The sequence below is a fragment of the Barbus barbus genome (assembly GCF_936440315.1).
Source record: "Barbus barbus genome assembly, chromosome: 4".
Lineage (NCBI taxonomy): Eukaryota > Metazoa > Chordata > Actinopteri > Cypriniformes > Cyprinidae > Barbus > Barbus barbus.
Genome location: NC_136732.1, coordinates 16252811 through 16271009, shown reverse-complemented (window position 1 = coordinate 16271009; position 18199 = coordinate 16252811). Strand labels below are relative to the sequence as shown.

General features: G+C 41.7%; 1 protein-coding gene across 1 annotated transcript; it reads right to left on the bottom strand.

Moving 5' to 3' along the window:
• Nucleotides 1-195: 195 nt before the first annotated feature.
• LOC306868845 (monocarboxylate transporter 7-like) lies at nucleotides 196-9219 on the bottom strand. Its single transcript, XM_079415247.1, has 7 exons — nucleotides 9142-9219; nucleotides 8393-8418; nucleotides 7973-8215; nucleotides 6614-6757; nucleotides 4730-4858; nucleotides 3393-4253; nucleotides 196-2520 (listed from the first exon to the last, which is right to left on the bottom strand). Exons 3-7 carry the CDS (start codon nucleotides 8208-8210, stop codon nucleotides 2264-2266), a joined length of 1629 nt encoding a protein of 542 aa, XP_079271373.1. The 5' UTR covers nucleotides 8211-8215; nucleotides 8393-8418; nucleotides 9142-9219; the 3' UTR covers nucleotides 196-2263.
• Nucleotides 9220-18199: the final 8980 nt, after the last annotated feature.

The following is an 18199-nucleotide window of genomic DNA, read 5'->3' as shown; positions in this document are numbered from 1 at the left end:
GGTTACTGTTACTGCAACTGCATGAGCTGTGCTTATCTTCTGCAGAGGGCGACTGCTGCAGCACAGCAACATGACCCAGCTTTTTGTAAATGGTCATGTGACTGCTTCATATTATAAGCCACTACAATATGATATGCTTATGTGGTGTTCCCCATTGAGGAGGAACCTGTGTAGCATCAAATAATGACCAAGGATGACAGGATAAAAATCATTGCTTTTATTCTACATTGAACATGTACTGTCGTTGCAATATTCATTACATTACTGCATTACATTAAAACGACACACAAAGTGTCTTCTCATCAAAAGTACAAAACCTAAACAAACAGTATTTAAATGCATTTATGACAAATTTAAATAATTGACAGAACATAAGATTTCAAGTCATTAGGTAAGTGCTTTAATGGGTTTTACCTACAGACTTCTCTCGTATGCAGTACATGGTAGAATACATTTCATTTTTCATTTTAAACTGACTCTAGTGCTCATATACTGTTATTTCTCTCCATCAAATTACCCATTTTTCTGTAATTCATGCAGTGAATTACACACAAAATACTACAGTCAAGATGCTCATTCAGTGTATTGTTTTCAGGGCCGGTTCTCACAGAACATGTTCCGTTGCGCTACTTTTTACGGACCTCTTGATCATTGATGCGCATTACTTAAAAAATAAAATAAAGCAACTGTATGTAGTTTTATTTGATTTATTTAGTTTTATTTTATTGCGACTTTGGAACCCCCTATATTTGAGAGGAATTCACTATTGTGCACTATTGTCACTGTATTAATACCAATGTATAGCTGTACACGTGCATTTGTTGCTGCCATAAAACAATGTGCCCTCTTCTCAGATTTTCGTACCCGCGCACCAAACATACAGACACTCAGAACAGACGTTTGGGAGAAGGCGTGGGGGAAAAAACACAGAAGATATTCGCCTTATTAGAAGTCAGTGTACCATCAGAATGATTTTGAAACTGATGCGTGACTCTCGACCACAAAACCAGTCTTAAGTGTAAATTTTTCGAAATTGAGATCTATACATCATCTGAAAGCTGAATAAATAAGCTTTCCATTGATGTAAGGTTAGGATTGTTATGATAGGACAATATTTGACCAAGATACAACTATTTGAAAATCTGGAAAATTCGCGGTTTACGTGTTTTTCATTCCTCGACGCCAAATCGCACAGGTTTTTTTCTTTGCGTTCTACTACGCTGCTGTTTTTTACAGAAACGTGCGATAGACGGGCGTCATTGACTTTTTAAAAAGGCGATTCGAAATGCGCGTCTTGTTATACTCGTTCTATGTGAACGGCCCCTTTAATTCTACAGAATTCTCTGACAAGGCACAGAGGGCGCACTTCAACATACAGCGATAACATGACATTCTATAGCCATCGTTTTTCATAAGAAACTCTTGAAGGTGTTTCTAGACAGCCAACATCTCTGAACAGGAATTGAGACGACTTAAACCTTACACGTTGGGTTAGCATAATGCTTCATTCAGTTCTGACTGACGATGGGTTACTCACTCTTAACGGAAGACCGAGTGATCCAAGTCCTGCTTTATCATCAGAGCTACATTAACATCTAAGCTGAGATGTTGCCATCTTAGTTTCCATTTGCAATAGCAATACTAGTTAAATATTGAACCATTGAACACGGACCCGTTATCTACAGGCAAGCGAATGATATATAACCCTGAAACACTAGACAGCTCTGTACCTGTCTCACCTTCAATTCTGAATGAGGCTAATGCAACCTAATATACATATGCATCATGGCCTCACTGTAAGCAGCAAAACAGCCTGAGGTTTCTCTTTTTTAGATGTTAAAGCCAGAAGTAAAAGTGGTATGATGGTTTGTGGACAATATAATAATGAAATAAAGAGTGAAGTTGCATTTCACTCTAAGACTTTGGTAAATGAGAGGAATAGAATTGAATGCTTAATGGGTTTAATTCTTGTCCTCTCTAAAAGCATGTTTATCTGTAGAGACTAGTACGTAGTGCACAATATGACAGGAAAGGAACCTCAAACTTTTGTTTCTTTTCAATAAATAACACAAGGAACGTAAACGTGTTTTTGGGATTATGATTGGGTGGTCAGCAAAAAAGTGCAATGAAGAGTGATTAAACTCTTCTTTAATTACGTAAAGTTAGATTTTTACCCTGTTTGCACAGGGTTTGTGTATGGCAGCCTTTGGGATGATCATTCAAGTGGAGGATAAGTGCGTTTACTCTTGAGGTGAGGCGGTATTCATACTGGCCAAGATTTGCTCTTTGCGGGACTGTTGTCGATCTCCATGTCCATTTCTACAAAGTCAGCAGGGCCTTCATCACTACCCTGTGAGCTGGAGTCTCTGTCTTTTGTCTGCTGGTCATTTCTTCTCCTCCCAAGGCAAAGGCCGGTTTTGGCAGGACGCACCAGTCCAAGAAACAGAGCCCCGATTCCCATCCCAGCTGCGCAGGAGTAAAAGGCTGATCCATAATTGTCAGTCCTGTCTACCAGAAAACCTGAAACAAAAAACACAAGATGACCTCCATACCATAAATGTGTGTGGGAGGCAAATTTATAGGTTGTAACTATTTCTGGAGGAAGTATGAATGGATTGCAAGTGTATTTCAAATAGGAGTCCAGATTAATGGGGGTCATCTGAAACATCTGAAAGAAAAAAATCTTACAAAATGTATTTTTAGTGCTATCAAAGTTAAGATGCACTTAATATATTAATGAAATGTTTAACGTGATTTTTTTTTTACATTCACATTCAACCAAATCTTGATAAATTTATAAAAACTGGTCTAAAATGTTTGTTCACTTTTCACATAAGCAGTACACTGACAATGAAAAATATTTAATGAGAAATTTAATATTTAATTTGTTGTCTACTTAAAATGTAATTGAGTAAATAATTTAATAAAATTTGATGTTCGATACCTTTTTTAAATGGTATATTTTTCTCATGTATTATACAATTTTATGTTTGAAAATATGTAGCTTCCTTTATCCTTTAGATCATATTTCTATAGACTGTTTATGTCATATGCTGCCATCACAATAAAAAGTAAATATTTTCCTGATCAATAGCTATTCAAGTAGCTTTTTACATTAGTACAATGACAATATGAAAAATGTAATATTAATTTCATTATTTGTATTTTCATTTAATAATATGAATTATATACATAAAATGTAATTTAATATTTCTTTGGGGGATTTTTTTTATTATTTTTCTCACACATTATAAATGGCTTTTTATGCATTAAAATATATAGCTGCTTTTGTATTTTAGTAAAGGGGTCTAGCCGGTTGCCAGATCATTATGTACTTGCTAAGGTGTTCAGAGTGGTTTGTAACCAGGTTAGTTTACAGAGGTTGCAATTACCTCCTAAAGGTGGACCGGCCAGTCCTGCAAAGCTCTGTATAAAGACATAGACTCCAACAGCCGATGACATTCTCTGAATGCCGACCACGTCATCTTCAGCCAGCATTGGGATGTGACTGGAAGCCACGGTGCCCAGCAGGAAGCCATAGAAACAGGAGCAGGACATGAGCCCCCAGAACTCAGTGACAAAGGTGAAGACGACCAGCACCGGACACAGCAGCAACGTGCAAATCAGCAGAATGAAGATTTTGCGGATGGGCCTGCGATTGAGCATCCAACCCATGGACAGACGACCTAGAATCTCAGCCACAGCCATGGCCGAGAGCATGTAGGTGGCGCTGTCACGTGACACTCCTCGGCTCACGCTCAGCTCAATGACGTAGAGCTGAGGAGCGAAGAAGCCCAGGGTAGCGAACAGGCCAAACAGTGCATAGCAGTTGAAGCTGCCATCTCTGAGCACGGAGAAGTCCAACTTGGGCCTAGAGATGCTTGAGTCTTCTCGTTCCTTTTTGAGTGGGGTCTCAGGCAGCACTGGTGGCTCGTTTTCTTCTTCCTTTTCCATAAGTGCTTTTTTCTCCTGTTCTGTAGATTCCTGGCCCTCAGACAGGTTGATCTGGGAAGAAGTGACAGACTGGACCCCTGAGTCCACAGAGCCGAAAGAGGTACGTGTCAATTCATTCTCCAGCTCATATTTGGTTTCAGGTTCTTTAAGGGGGGATGTGGAACCCTCTGGGGCGGCGAGTTTGGGTTTGATAACTATTGGCTTTAGCAGAGCCCCACAGACAATAATTGAGGCCTGCATAACCCCAATCACAATCAAGCAGTTACGCCAGCCAATCTGCTCCTTCAGCACATTCATAGCTGCAATGTGAATTCAAATGAAATGAATTACAGAAAGACCAGAAAACATTAGGCTTTCTGTGAAAAATAATAGTCTTTTATGGCTATGCAAATATATTTGACTTCCAAATAGACTTTTATCATGTTATGTACATGATTAGCTAATATGTAACATTCAAAACGAATCTGCCTGTGCGTTAAAAGGGCTAGTTCACCCATGCACAAATTAATAATATATCATCATTTGCTCACCCTCGTGTTGTTTTTAATCTGTGGAGCTCAAAAGAAGATATTTAAAAAAAATGTCCCAGTGTTTTTGTTTCAGTGAAAGTCAATGGGGTCCATACGGTTTGGATAAAAACAGATGAAACATTTTTCAAAGTATCATGTTTTGTGCTATGCAGAAGAATGAATGACATGAGGGTGAGAAAATTATGCAATTTCCATTTTGTGTGAACTATCCAGATGAGTATGTTGCACAGCTCTGGCGATCATACCTGGTGCAAGTGCTAGCAGGGAGAAGCATTCTCCTGTGGAGGCTATGGATGTGACGAGGGAGCGGCGCTTGCTGAAGTACTGCGACAAGATGGTAACCGTAGGCAGGAAGGTAAGGCAGTAACCGAAGCCTGTAAATAAACAGCAAAGAGGGGGATGACAGCCACTGGTCCTTTCAACACAAGGGGCTCAGGTCACTCTGAGGGCCGTGCTCAAAGCACACCAAGAACCAGGCTGCTCTCTTCCGTAGCACAAACTGGACAAAGGGCTGAAAGAAAACTGTATTTAAAAGAGACAAAAAAGAGACAAGGAGAAACAAAGATCGGCAAGGTTAGGATCAACTAATGATGGCGGGGAAGGGAGTGTTTTGATATTTGGGGAAAGCTAGCAGTGCATCTTTTGAGAGATCTGAAAAACAAAATAATTATGTGGTCAAATTGAGTGTCAATTCAAAATTGAGCAATTGAGAGCACTGATATATTTTTTAAAAATCAGTTTTTTAACAATAAATGAAAAAGGAATTCTCCATATGTGGATTGGACAGCTTGAGTGTGAATAAATATTTCAAAAATTAAAAATTCAAACATAATGTGTTATATTAAGGTATTTAGAATGTGCATTATGAGATATATTTTAACAAATTAGTGTCTGTATATAATTGACAGCTTTCTTAAAAGAAGGAAGTTTGAAATAAGCCAAAAACTTTAACTTTTGGATAATGTGTTTGAATCCCACAACTGTATGTCAACACATAAAAACACTCCAACCAAAAACACTATGATACATTCATCCTGTTATATAAGGTTGTGTGTTACTAAAGCTGGTGTACAAGTCATACACCAGTCACAGCACTGCTTGAATTCCCTCTCTGTCTTTAAAAAAAGTAAGTGAATAGAAGAGAACATCATGTTTACTAGGGACAAATAACTAATCATAAAGTAATGAAACAGAAAATAAATATGGGTAATGACAGAATCCATGTCTATTATTTATTTGACAGAAAATATTCTACCGTTCATAAGTTTGAGCTTGGTAAGATTTATAAATCTGGTAAATATATATATATATATATATATATATATATATATATATATAATATTATACATCTGGTGGAATGACCTGCCCAACTCAATCCGAGCAGCCGAATCCTTACCCTTCAAGAAACGGCTAAAAACTCATCTGTTCCATCTTTACTTGACCCTCTAACTCTAGCACTCTCTATTATAATTTTATTTTATCTATATGTCTTTTTATTTAAAAAAAATATATTATCTGTACTGTACTTAGGCTAACCAAGACTTGTAACTTGCACGATGTTGCTCTTTTGTTGGTTTTGATTGCTTTCAAATGATGTCCTCATTTGTAAGTCGCTTTGGATAAAAGCGTCTGCTAAATGACTAAATAAATAAATAAAGTAAATGTTTTAGAAAGAAGTCTCTTATGCTCACCAAGACTGCATTTATTTGATCAAAAATACTGTAAAAGAGCAATATTGTGAAATATTATTGCAAATTAAAATAACTGTTTTCTATTTGAATACATTTTTCAGGATTCTTTGATGAATAGAAAGTTCAAAAGAACAGCATTTATTTGAAATAGAACTTTAACCAGATTCTAAGAGCTATCGAAAAGTTTTAAACAAAAAGATTGTTACTTTGCAAGTACTATGCATAGAAAATATGTTCCTTCTTCAATGTTAATCAGTTTTCACAATATAATGCCATGCCACCCTGAGGAAAAATGTTTTTAGTTACACACTGCACTTGCAACAAAAAAAGCAAGTACTGAATAAATTCAGCAGTCATTTACCTTACATATTTTGTTATATGACAATACGGGACAAAACATACATCACAAATATAAACTCACACTCGAGCTGGATTTACCTGCAACGATTCCCATGGTAATGTACATCTCAACAATGGAGTTGGTAAAGGCTGTTGTAATGGTACCCAGGCTGATCAGGAGTCCTCCGAGCATGACGACCGGCCGATAGCCAAAGCGGTTAATCATCACCGTGGAAAGAGGAGCTGTGGGACAGAAGGTGCCAATCATAAACACTTTCAATAACACTCAGACACGGAACAGCTGTGACATTTTTGCAGTCTTACAGCTCAAATTCAATTACAAACACAGTGAATCTATGCACTTTCTTTTCACAACTGTCCTAAACTATCCATTAATAGTGGTTTAATTTTTGCAGCAAAGGCATGAAGACAGCATTGCTAGCAAGTTTTGCTTGGCCTAGTCACTTTCTATCTGAGCCATTTGAGTGACTGCCCCTGTTTGAACAAGAATGATGCTTTGAAGCCCTCTCAGCTGGAAAATGTGAATCCATCCATTGAATCATGTAATGGTGGTGCTGCTTTGTCACTGGGCAAAGTGAGTGCATCTCCAGTCAGCCGTCACAACAGCCGGAAGTCCTTACACAGCACAATTCAGCACATGCACTAAACGGGGCATTGCTCGCTCTCAGCACAAATGCCAATATGAAAAGATGAGCTTGGGAGACAGAATCAGTTTGACAGGTTTACACTGAAGGAACTCAGTATCTTTTTTATGCATAATTTAAAGGGATAGTTGACACATCTCTCACCATTATTTCATTTGTGAAATATTAAAAAGAAGATATTTTGAAGAATGTTGGTAACCGAACAGTTTTGGTGTCCAATGACTTTGACTGAATTGACCAAAAAAGACATTCCTCAAAATATCCTCTTTTGGAATGACATGAGGGTGAGAAAATGATGACAAAAATCACTTTTATAGGTCAACTATCCCCTTGAGGCTTGAGAGAATTACATGGAAATGACAGATCTGATGATACAGCTTGTTTCTTAATGTTATATACTTTGTACCTGCCCCGCCTTTTGGGATATGCCCGGTCTTTTTATAATGATGTATTTTTCCCTTCAACTTCCCTGAACAAAAACGGAATTGTGTGTTTGGTGTAGCTTTGAAGTTGTGGTCGCTGTAGATTAAAACCTGCACTGATAATGATGGAACAAACTTAAACAAAAAATAGTCTACAATGGCCTGTACAGATGATAGTAAAAGCAAAAGCCAGTAATTAAACATTTAACTTTTGCAGTAACCTGCAAAAACATTCACCAGACAACATTTTTAAATCTTTCTGCAACACCATACAGTATTTTTCTGGTGTAAACGCCATTCATATTGTGTAAACACTGTGAGGTACAGCTAGTACTATGTTATTGTATCTTTAAACGTCTAGACTGAATTACCTGTGAAGGCCATGACAAAGACACAGATGGAGACGACCCAAGACACTCTGCTGTTGGTTTCATTAAAGTCTGTCATGAGGTCCTGGAGGAAGATCCCAAAAATCTTGATGATGCCATAGGTGAAAACCTCCACGAAGAAGAAGGCGGCAGCCACCAACCAACCCCAGCCTCCGTCGGGCACCTCATCATACACATTGGGGCTCGTGCAGCCCTTCAGGGCACACATTACTCCTGTCATGATGTCTGTGAAAACAGATTACTCGAAAACGTGAATCACATACCCCGTAATTATTATAAACATTTTTTTACCGTATTTAAAATAAATAAAGAATTAAAAATAACATCTTCACTATAGATAAATGTGGCAGTCACGTGCGCCACAAATACAATATAGTTTGAGTATAAATCGTTTTAACTTACCGAAACGTAGAAGAAACGGAGGAAAACTATTGAAAGAAAACAAAAATCAAGAGAGTTAGCAGGCTTCTCTGTTGAAGTGTTTACTGGAGAACATCACTATGAGCATCAGTCACTTCTGAGGAAAAAGATGACCCGCCTCAAATATGTCGTTTCTGGCTTATGTTTGACTTCATTAACTATTTGTAAACACTGAAATTGTGACTAGATCGAGTACTATGTGCCAGCTCTCCGTCTCTGTTTCCTCTTACTGAAGCTTGGCAGATTTTATACCGGCTGGAGCCGGTCTTCAGGCGCGCGCGCGCTACAGAGAGTCGTGAGCGCGCTGGGAACTGAGCTCAAATCTCACCTGTCTGTGTTTACACTGGTTTACACTGGTTTACAGGACAAAACACACGAAGCGCTCGTTTGCAAAAACAGATAAATCATGTTTTTTTTTATCCTGCACTCCAATTATTATCAATCAAACTGCAGTTGGGTTGTTTTGATTAAATAATAATAAACAAAATAAAAAAATACAGAATAAAACTAACACAATAAAAACCTGATAACACAATTAAAACATATATGATTTATGAGAATGAATAAAAACGGAGTTATCTGTTTTTGCAAATAAACTCTTCATTTCCTGCTGGAGCCTATCTGAGGAGTCAACATGTCACAGCAGATTGTGTTATTTAACCGCGACATTCTGTGGAAATACACCTAACTTCTCTGATAAATAGTTTAGTTAACAGTCTCTTCATACACACCGATGTGAAACTACATCAAGAGTCTTGTAGGAGCATCACTGCAGTGGGGCTCTGTGGAGGAGCGAGCGCCTCGTGCACGCGCTTCTGCCGGGTAAAACCGGTTTATTCCAGTTCCGCCTCCAGCACGAGCTTCCTCGGAAACATTCAACTGTCAGCCGGCCTTTAATGACACCTTGTAATCTTTAGAGTGAAAATCAACATTTTAGCGACGCCTTTCGAAGAATTCCTTAAACCGAACTCTTAACGGTCTCTACGAACTCTACCCCTCCAGCCCCCCACATCCCCAGGACACCCCCCCCCCCCCCCACCCCCCACACACACACACACACACACTTAAAAACTGTGACCAGCACCTGTCACTTGTGCAGCATTGACTGCAAACTACCTCTTCGGATAGTCTGATAAAAGACTGTTCTCCTGTCACTTTAACAGACTGATAAGCTCCTCTTGCACTATATATATATATATATATATATATATATATATATATACACTCTATACATACACACATATATCTGCAGTGTTGTTTTATTTAACTGGTTTGCACACTATCTGCCATGTGCCTTATGCCACTTTATCCATCTCTTTATTTATTTTTCTACAATGTCCTCATTTCTATATCTGTATAGTTGTATGTACATATGTTTAAACTGTATTTATCTGCGACTTCAATTCTCTGTATGTATGTGCCGTACATGTGGAAGAATTGACAATAAAGCAGACTTGTTATTTTCTGTTCTGCCGGCGGTGACGTCACTGGCGCATCCCGCCTGTTTCCACAGAAACGCTGCTGAGGTCACGCGCGTGAAGCGGCAGAAGGGTTTTTTCGGAGTCGACCTCCTCGTGTCGTGACTGTCCAAATTACTCTAATTTAGCGAGTAGCCCCAGAGTACTTGAATTTAGCGGCGACATTACCTTTAAATGAGTCACATTATAATGGTCAGGGGATGGCGCTATTGTTTTAAACAGCATTGATATAAAAAAAATACATTTAGTCATTTAGCAGACAAAAGCGATTTACAAATGAGGACAATTGAAGCAATCAAAATCAACAAAAGAGCAATGATATGCAAGTGCGATAACAAGTCTCAGTTATCTTAATGCACTACAAGTAGCCCTTTTTTTAATTATATAATAAAAAATAAAAAGAATAGAGCAAGATAGTGTTAGAGGCCTTTTTTGCTTTTGTTAATTGTATAATAAATAAAAAGAAAATAAATAGAATACAAAAAGATTAGAAAAGCTAGTGTTAGTTTGTTTTTGTTTTTTAGAAAACAAGCAGTTAGTAAAAGAGTAAATGCATACTTATTCTTGTTTATTATGTGAGTTTTTAATGATTTAAGGTTAATGATTGAACACAAATAGCCTAGGTTAACCATGGAAAACGAAATTTTATTGCATTAAACATAACATTGCATAACAAAGCATCGATTAAACTACAAAGCTGTCACAGAAGCATGTATAATTACAAACTAAATGTACTATGACTGTTATTTATTTCTAAAGTAAAGGATAAAAGTGTGGGGAAAAGTCGTTTCTGCGACAACTCCAGCTATTGCCAGACACCATATATGAGAATCAGTGAAGTCGACTCGACAGTTAGAGGTGACTCCAGTCAGTGTTGGAGTCGAATCCGACAACTAGAGCTATTCAGAGTCGAGGAGTCGAATCGACAGCTAGAGGTGACTCCAGTCAGTGTTGGAGTCGAATCCGACAACTTGAGCTATTCAGAGTCGAGGAGTCGAATCGACAGCTAGAGGTGGCTCCAGTCAGTGTTGGAGTCGAATCCGACTCTAGAGCTATTCAGAGTCGAGGAGTCAACTCGACAGCTAGAGGTGACTCCAGTCAGTGTTGGAGTCGAATCCGACTCTAGAGCTATTCAGAGTCGAGGAGTCGAATCGACAGCTAGAGGTGACTCCAGTCAGTGTTGGAGTCGAATCCGACTCTAGAGCTATTCAGAGTCGAGGAGTCGACTCGACAGCTAGAGGTGACTCCAGTCAGTGTTGGAGTCGAATCCGACAACTAGAGCTATTCAGAGTCGAGGAGTCGACTCGACAGCTAGAGGTGACTCCAGTCAGTGTTGGAGTCGAATCCGACAACTAGAGCTATTCAGAGTCGAGGAGTCGAATCGACAGCTAGAGGTGACTCCAGTCAGTGTTGGAGTCGAATCCGACTCTAGAGCTATTCAGAGTCGAGGAGTCGAATCGACAGCTAGAGGTGACTCCAGTCAGTGTTGGAGTCGAATCCGACAACTAGAGCTATTCAGAGTCGAGGAGTCGACTCGACAGCTAGAGGTGACTCCAGTCAGTGTTGGAGTCGAATCCGACAACTAGAGCTATTCAGAGTCGAGGAGTCGAATCGACAGCTAGAGGTGACTCCAGTCAGTGTTGGAGTCGAATCCGACTCTAGAGCTATTCAGAGTCGAGGAGTCGACTCGACAGCTAGAGGTGACTCCAGTCAGTGTTGGAGTCGAATCCGACAACTAGAGCTATTCAGAGTCGAGGAGTCGACTCGACAGCTAGAGGTGACTCCAGTCAGTGTTGGAGTCGAATCCGACAACTAGAGCTATTCAGAGTCGAGGAGTCGAATCGACAGCTAGAGGTGACTCCAGTCAGTGTTGGAGTCGAATCCGACTCTAGAGCTATTCAGAGTCGAGGAGTCGAATCGACAGCTAGAGGTGACTCCAGTCAGTGTTGGAGTCGAATCCGACAACTAGAGCTATTCAGAGTCGAGGAGTCGACTCGACAGCTAGAGGTGACTCCAGTCAGTGTTGGAGTCGAATCCGACAACTAGAGCTATTCAGAGTCGAGGAGTCGAATCGACAGCTAGAGGTGACTTCAGTCAGTGTTGGAGTCGAATCCGACAACTTGAGCTATTCAGAGTCGAGGAGTCGACTCGACAGCTAGAGGTGACTCCAGTCAGTGTTGGAGTCGAATCCGACTCTAGTGCTATTCAGAGTCGAGGAGTCGAATCGACAGCTAGAGGTGACTCCAGTCAGTGTTGGAGTCGAATCCGACAACTAGAGCTATTCAGAGTCGAGGAGTCGACTCGACAGCTAGAGGTGACTCCAGTCAGTGTTGGAGTCGAATCCGACAACTAGAGCTATTCAGAGTCGAGGAGTCGAATCGACAGCTAGAGGTGGCTCCAGTCAGTGTTGGAGTCGAATCCGACAACTAGAGCTATTCAGAGTCGAGGAGTCGAATCTACAGCTAGAGGTGACTCCAGTCAGTGTTGGAGTCGAATCCGACTCTAGAGCTATTCAGAGTCGAGGAGTCGAATCGACAGCTAGAGGTGGCTCCAGTCAGTGTTGGAGTCGAATCCGACTCTAGAGCTATTCAGAGTCGAGGAGTCGACTCGACAGCTAGAGGTGACTCCAGTCAGTGTTGGAGTCGAATCCGACAACTAGAGCTATTCAGAGTCGAGGAGTCGACTCGACAGCTAGAGGTGACTCCAGTCAGTGTTGGAGTCGAATCCGACAACTAGAGCTATTCAGAGTCGAGGAGTCGAATCTACAGCTAGAGGTGACTCCAGTCAGTGTTGGAGTCGAATCCGACTCTAGAGCTATTCAGAGTCGAGGAGTCGAATCGACAGCTAGAGGTGGCTCCAGTCAGTGTTGGAGTCGAATCCGACAACTAGAGCTATTCAGAGTCGAGGAGTCGAATCGACAGCTAGAGGTGACTCCAGTCAGTGTTGGAGTCGAATCCGACTCTAGAGCTATTCAGAGTCGAGGAGTCGACTCGACAGCTAGAGGTGGCTCCAGTCAGTGTTGGAGTCGAATCCGACTCTAGAGCTATTCAGAGTCGAGGAGTCGAATCGACAGCTAGAGGTGACTCCAGTCAGTGTTGGAGTCGAATCCGACTCTAGAGCTATTCAGAGTCGAGGAGTCGAATCGACAGCTAGAGGTGACTCCAGTCAGTGTTGGAGTCGAATCCGACAACTAGAGCTATTCAGAGTCGAGGAGTCGAATCGACAGCTAGAGGTGGCTCCAGTCAGCGTTGGAGTCGAATCCGACAACTAGAGCTATTCAGAGTCGAGGAGTCGACTCGACAGCTAGAGGTGACTCCAGTCAGCGTTGGAGTCGAATCCGACAACTAGAGCTATTCAGAGTCGAGGAGTCAACTCGACAGCTAGAGGTGACTCCAGTCAGTGTTGGAGTCGAATCCGACAACTAGAGCTATTCAGAGTCGAGGAGTCGAATCGACAGCTAGAGGTGACTCCAGTCAGTGTTGGAGTCGAATCCGACTCTAGAGCTATTCAGAGTCGAGGAGTCGAATCTACAGCTAGAGGTGACTCCAGTCAGTGTTGGAGTCGAATCCGACTCTAGAGCTATTCAGAGTCGAGGAGTCGAATCGACAGCTAGAGGTGACTCCAGTCAGTGTTGGAGTCGAATCCGACTCTAGAGCTATTCAGAGTCGAGGAGTCGACTCGACAGCTAGAGGTGACTCCAGTCAGTGTTGGAGTCGAATCCGACAACTAGAGCTATTCAGAGTCGAGGAGTCGACTCGACAGCTAGAGGTGACTCCAGTCAGTGTTGGAGTCGAATCCGACAACTAGAGCTATTCAGAGTCGAGGAGTCGAATCGACAGCTAGAGGTGACTCCAGTCAGTGTTGGAGTCGAATCCGACTCTAGAGCTATTCAGAGTCGAGGAGTCGAATCGACAGCTAGAGGTGACTCCAGTCAGTGTTGGAGTCGAATCCGACAACTAGAGCTATTCAGAGTCGAGGAGTCGACTCGACAGCTAGAGGTGACTCCAGTCAGTGTTGGAGTCGAATCCGACAACTAGAGCTATTCAGAGTCGAGGAGTCGAATCGACAGCTAGAGGTGACTCCAGTCAGTGTTGGAGTCGAATCCGACTCTAGAGCTATTCAGAGTCGAGGAGTCGACTCGACAGCTAGAGGTGACTCCAGTCAGTGTTGGAGTCGAATCCGACAACTAGAGCTATTCAGAGTCGAGGAGTCGACTCGACAGCTAGAGGTGACTCCAGTCAGTGTTGGAGTCGAATCCGACAACTAGAGCTATTCAGAGTCGAGGAGTCGAATCGACAGCTAGAGGTGACTCCAGTCAGTGTTGGAGTCGAATCCGACTCTAGAGCTATTCAGAGTCGAGGAGTCGAATCGACAGCTAGAGGTGACTCCAGTCAGTGTTGGAGTCGAATCCGACAACTAGAGCTATTCAGAGTCGAGGAGTCGACTCGACAGCTAGAGGTGACTCCAGTCAGTGTTGGAGTCGAATCCGACAACTAGAGCTATTCAGAGTCGAGGAGTCGAATCGACAGCTAGAGGTGACTTCAGTCAGTGTTGGAGTCGAATCCGACAACTTGAGCTATTCAGAGTCGAGGAGTCGACTCGACAGCTAGAGGTGACTCCAGTCAGTGTTGGAGTCGAATCCGACTCTAGTGCTATTCAGAGTCGAGGAGTCGAATCGACAGCTAGAGGTGACTCCAGTCAGTGTTGGAGTCGAATCCGACAACTAGAGCTATTCAGAGTCGAGGAGTCGACTCGACAGCTAGAGGTGACTCCAGTCAGTGTTGGAGTCGAATCCGACAACTAGAGCTATTCAGAGTCGAGGAGTCGAATCGACAGCTAGAGGTGGCTCCAGTCAGTGTTGGAGTCGAATCCGACAACTAGAGCTATTCAGAGTCGAGGAGTCGAATCTACAGCTAGAGGTGACTCCAGTCAGTGTTGGAGTCGAATCCGACTCTAGAGCTATTCAGAGTCGAGGAGTCGAATCGACAGCTAGAGGTGGCTCCAGTCAGTGTTGGAGTCGAATCCGACTCTAGAGCTATTCAGAGTCGAGGAGTCGACTCGACAGCTAGAGGTGACTCCAGTCAGTGTTGGAGTCGAATCCGACAACTAGAGTTATTCAGAGTCGAGGAGTCGACTCGACAGCTAGAGGTGACTCCAGTCAGTGTTGGAGTCGAATCCGACAACTAGAGCTATTCAGAGTCGAGGAGTCGAATCTACAGCTAGAGGTGACTCCAGTCAGTGTTGGAGTCGAATCCGACTCTAGAGCTATTCAGAGTCGAGGAGTCGAATCGACAGCTAGAGGTGGCTCCAGTCAGTGTTGGAGTCGAATCCGACAACTAGAGCTATTCAGAGTCGAGGAGTCGAATCGACAGCTAGAGGTGACTCCAGTCAGTGTTGGAGTCGAATCCGACTCTAGAGCTATTCAGAGTCGAGGAGTCGACTCGACAGCTAGAGGTGGCTCCAGTCAGTGTTGGAGTCGAATCCGACTCTAGAGCTATTCAGAGTCGAGGAGTCGAATCGACAGCTAGAGGTGACTCCAGTCAGTGTTGGAGTCGAATCCGACTCTAGAGCTATTCAGAGTCGAGGAGTCGAATCGACAGCTAGAGGTGACTCCAGTCAGTGTTGGAGTCGAATCCGACAACTAGAGCTATTCAGAGTCGAGGAGTCGAATCGACAGCTAGAGGTGGCTCCAGTCAGCGTTGGAGTCGAATCCGACAACTAGAGCTATTCAGAGTCGAGGAGTCGACTCGACAGCTAGAGGTGACTCCAGTCAGCGTTGGAGTCGAATCCGACAACTAGAGCTATTCAGAGTCGAGGAGTCAACTCGACAGCTAGAGGTGACTCCAGTCAGTGTTGGAGTCGAATCCGACTCTAGAGCTATTCAGAGTCGAGGAGTCGAATCGACAGCTAGAGGTGGCTCCAGTCAGTGTTGGAGTCGAATCCGACAACTAGAGCTATTCAGAGTCGAGGAGTCGAATCGACAGCTAGAGGTGACTCCAGTCAGTGTTGGAGTCGAATCCGACAACTAGAGCTATTCAGAGTCGAGGAGTCGAATCGACAGCTAGAGGTGACTCCAGTCAGTGTTGGAGTCGAATCCGACAACTAGAGCTATTCAGAGTCGAGGAGTCGAATCGACAGCTAGAGGTGACTCCAGTCAGTGTTGGAGTCGAATCCGACTATAGAGCTATTCAGAGTCGAGGAGTCGACTCGACAGCTAGAGGTGGCTCCAGTCAGTGTTGGAGTCGATTCCGACAGCTAGAGCTATTCAGAGTCGAGGAGTCGAATCGACAGCTAGAGGTGACTCCAGTCAGTGTTGGAGTCGAATCCGACTCTAGAGCTATTCAGAGTCGAGGAGTCGAATCGACAGCTAGAGGTGGCTCCAGTCAGTGTTGGAGTCGAATCCGACAACTAGAGCTATTCAGAGTCGAGGAGTCGACTCCCCATCCCTAGGCAGAACTGCGGGAAACTTTTAGTGGTAATGATGCAAACCTTGCTCTCCTAATTCATGAATAGCTGTATATAATGTAACCCACAAAACTATTTGAAAAACTACTACCCGCATTTAAAACAAGCTTACTGCTGTTGCGCGAACATAAACTGATAACTTCAAAAAGTTCAGGGACACACACACAGTGTGGTTTTATTTTAAGTTTTGCATCTAATTTAATATACATATTTTTGCATAAAAATTGATATTATCAGCACAACATTTTAAGTAAACATTTAATTGAAAAATCACACAATTTCGTAGTCTTCTACAAATCCAAAAGCTTCAAATCTGTGTCAAATCTGATCATTATGTTCTCTAGCGTGATTGAGATGATCCAAAGAACATCTTGCGCTCCGATGGAAGAACATTGACCATCTGTACAAATAATTCACAAATTTAATCTGATAGTGACTTAGTGCAGAATCTGAAATATTTCTTTCTCATTTTACATCATAATGTTTCTTTTATTTTCTAAACCCTTGCCATTTCTGCTTGCTTCCAGTTAAAAAGTTAAATGATATTTTGAATCCCCGAGGTCTTCTAAATCATTTCTCTTTACCAGTGGTCAGATTATGCATTTATCTTTCTAGGTGGCCTTACAGAGGACTGTCATTTATGGTGAGAGATAAGTAACCTAAGAGTTACCTAAGAATGTCTTGCGTCATTGTCTTTCATAATGGAGAGTGCTTGTGTTGTGATCAGCACAAAGCAAAGCAGCATTGTTTATATCTTAACTACAGTTGCCATAGATTAATAGAGTGTATCTCAAACTTTTTTATGAGTGTACTGGACACTTTTCACACTAGTTGGCTTGTCCAATATTCAGTCACCTCATTATATGGGCTTGTTCTTTAAGGAAATATTTCATGTGTCAAAATATACAAATATTTATGGCATAGGCCATTCCGATATTTTAAACAGATCCTCTGGCAATAGATCAAGTCGAGTTTTCTTAACTCCTGTTTGAGAAACACTCAAGTAGAATGTAAGTAAATGAGGCTCCAAATATTTGTGCTTATGTTGGATTTTTCTATTTCTATGTATTTTATTAAGATTGTTTTTCATAAAAACCTTAGCAGGATTAATTATTATCATGAAAATATGCTGTTACACACTAGAGTTCCCCATAACAAGAGTTCATCTGATCATTATATGCTGACTTACAATGTCTGGTTATAGCACTGTGTACCCTCAGACCCTAACAAACAAGGTCACAGTGCAACACTGCTGTGTATGCTCCTCACAGTGAAATGCTGACCATTATGCCATTTTAACTTTACTACAAAGTGAAAGCAAAGGTGAAAGTATAGCACTGAGTTAAAGCACATCTAAATACATGACCGTTAAACACACTGGTCTGATTCATCGATAATCAGTAGATTGATATTGGATTAGTTAAAATGTCCTTGTAAAGAAACTTGGGAGTTGCTGTTTAAGTGTTATGATTATTATTTCAGTAACTTCCAGAAGATGTATCACAGGCATTTGTGTCTATGCCATACCCTGTATATATAAGCACCAGACATCAGTCGGTTATAGTGGAATATTGTTCAGTACCATGGCCAGCTCATTTATCACGCACACCAGGGCCATTTTTTGATATTCAAATGTTCTCATGCGAATACTTGATGATAGGAATGCCTAAAAACTCTAGTGCGTTCATTTTAGCACTTTTAGGTAAATAGGTCAAATTTTATCATCAATATACCATTATGAGAATCTGCATTTTTATCATGGGGGCTTCAAAAGGTTCCAGATATTAAGGGCACCTTTTCAGGTATTAGTGACTCTATGTTTCTTATTCCTCCTCCGGACGTGTAT

Bases quoted from the DNA above. Each gene is read 5' to 3' on its own strand.
- LOC306868845 (XM_079415247.1), bottom strand. From the start codon at position 8,210: ATGACAGGAGTAATGTGTGCCCTGAAGGGCTGCACGAGCCCCAATGTG. The intron at 4,859-6,613 runs GTAAATCCAGCT...GTTTATTTACAG, and splicing joins TACCATGGGAATCGTTGCAG to GCTTCGGTTACTGCCTTACC. The intron at 4,254-4,729 runs GTATGATCGCCA...TTCACATTGCAG, and splicing joins CCTGCTAGCACTTGCACCAG to CTATGAATGTGCTGAAGGAG.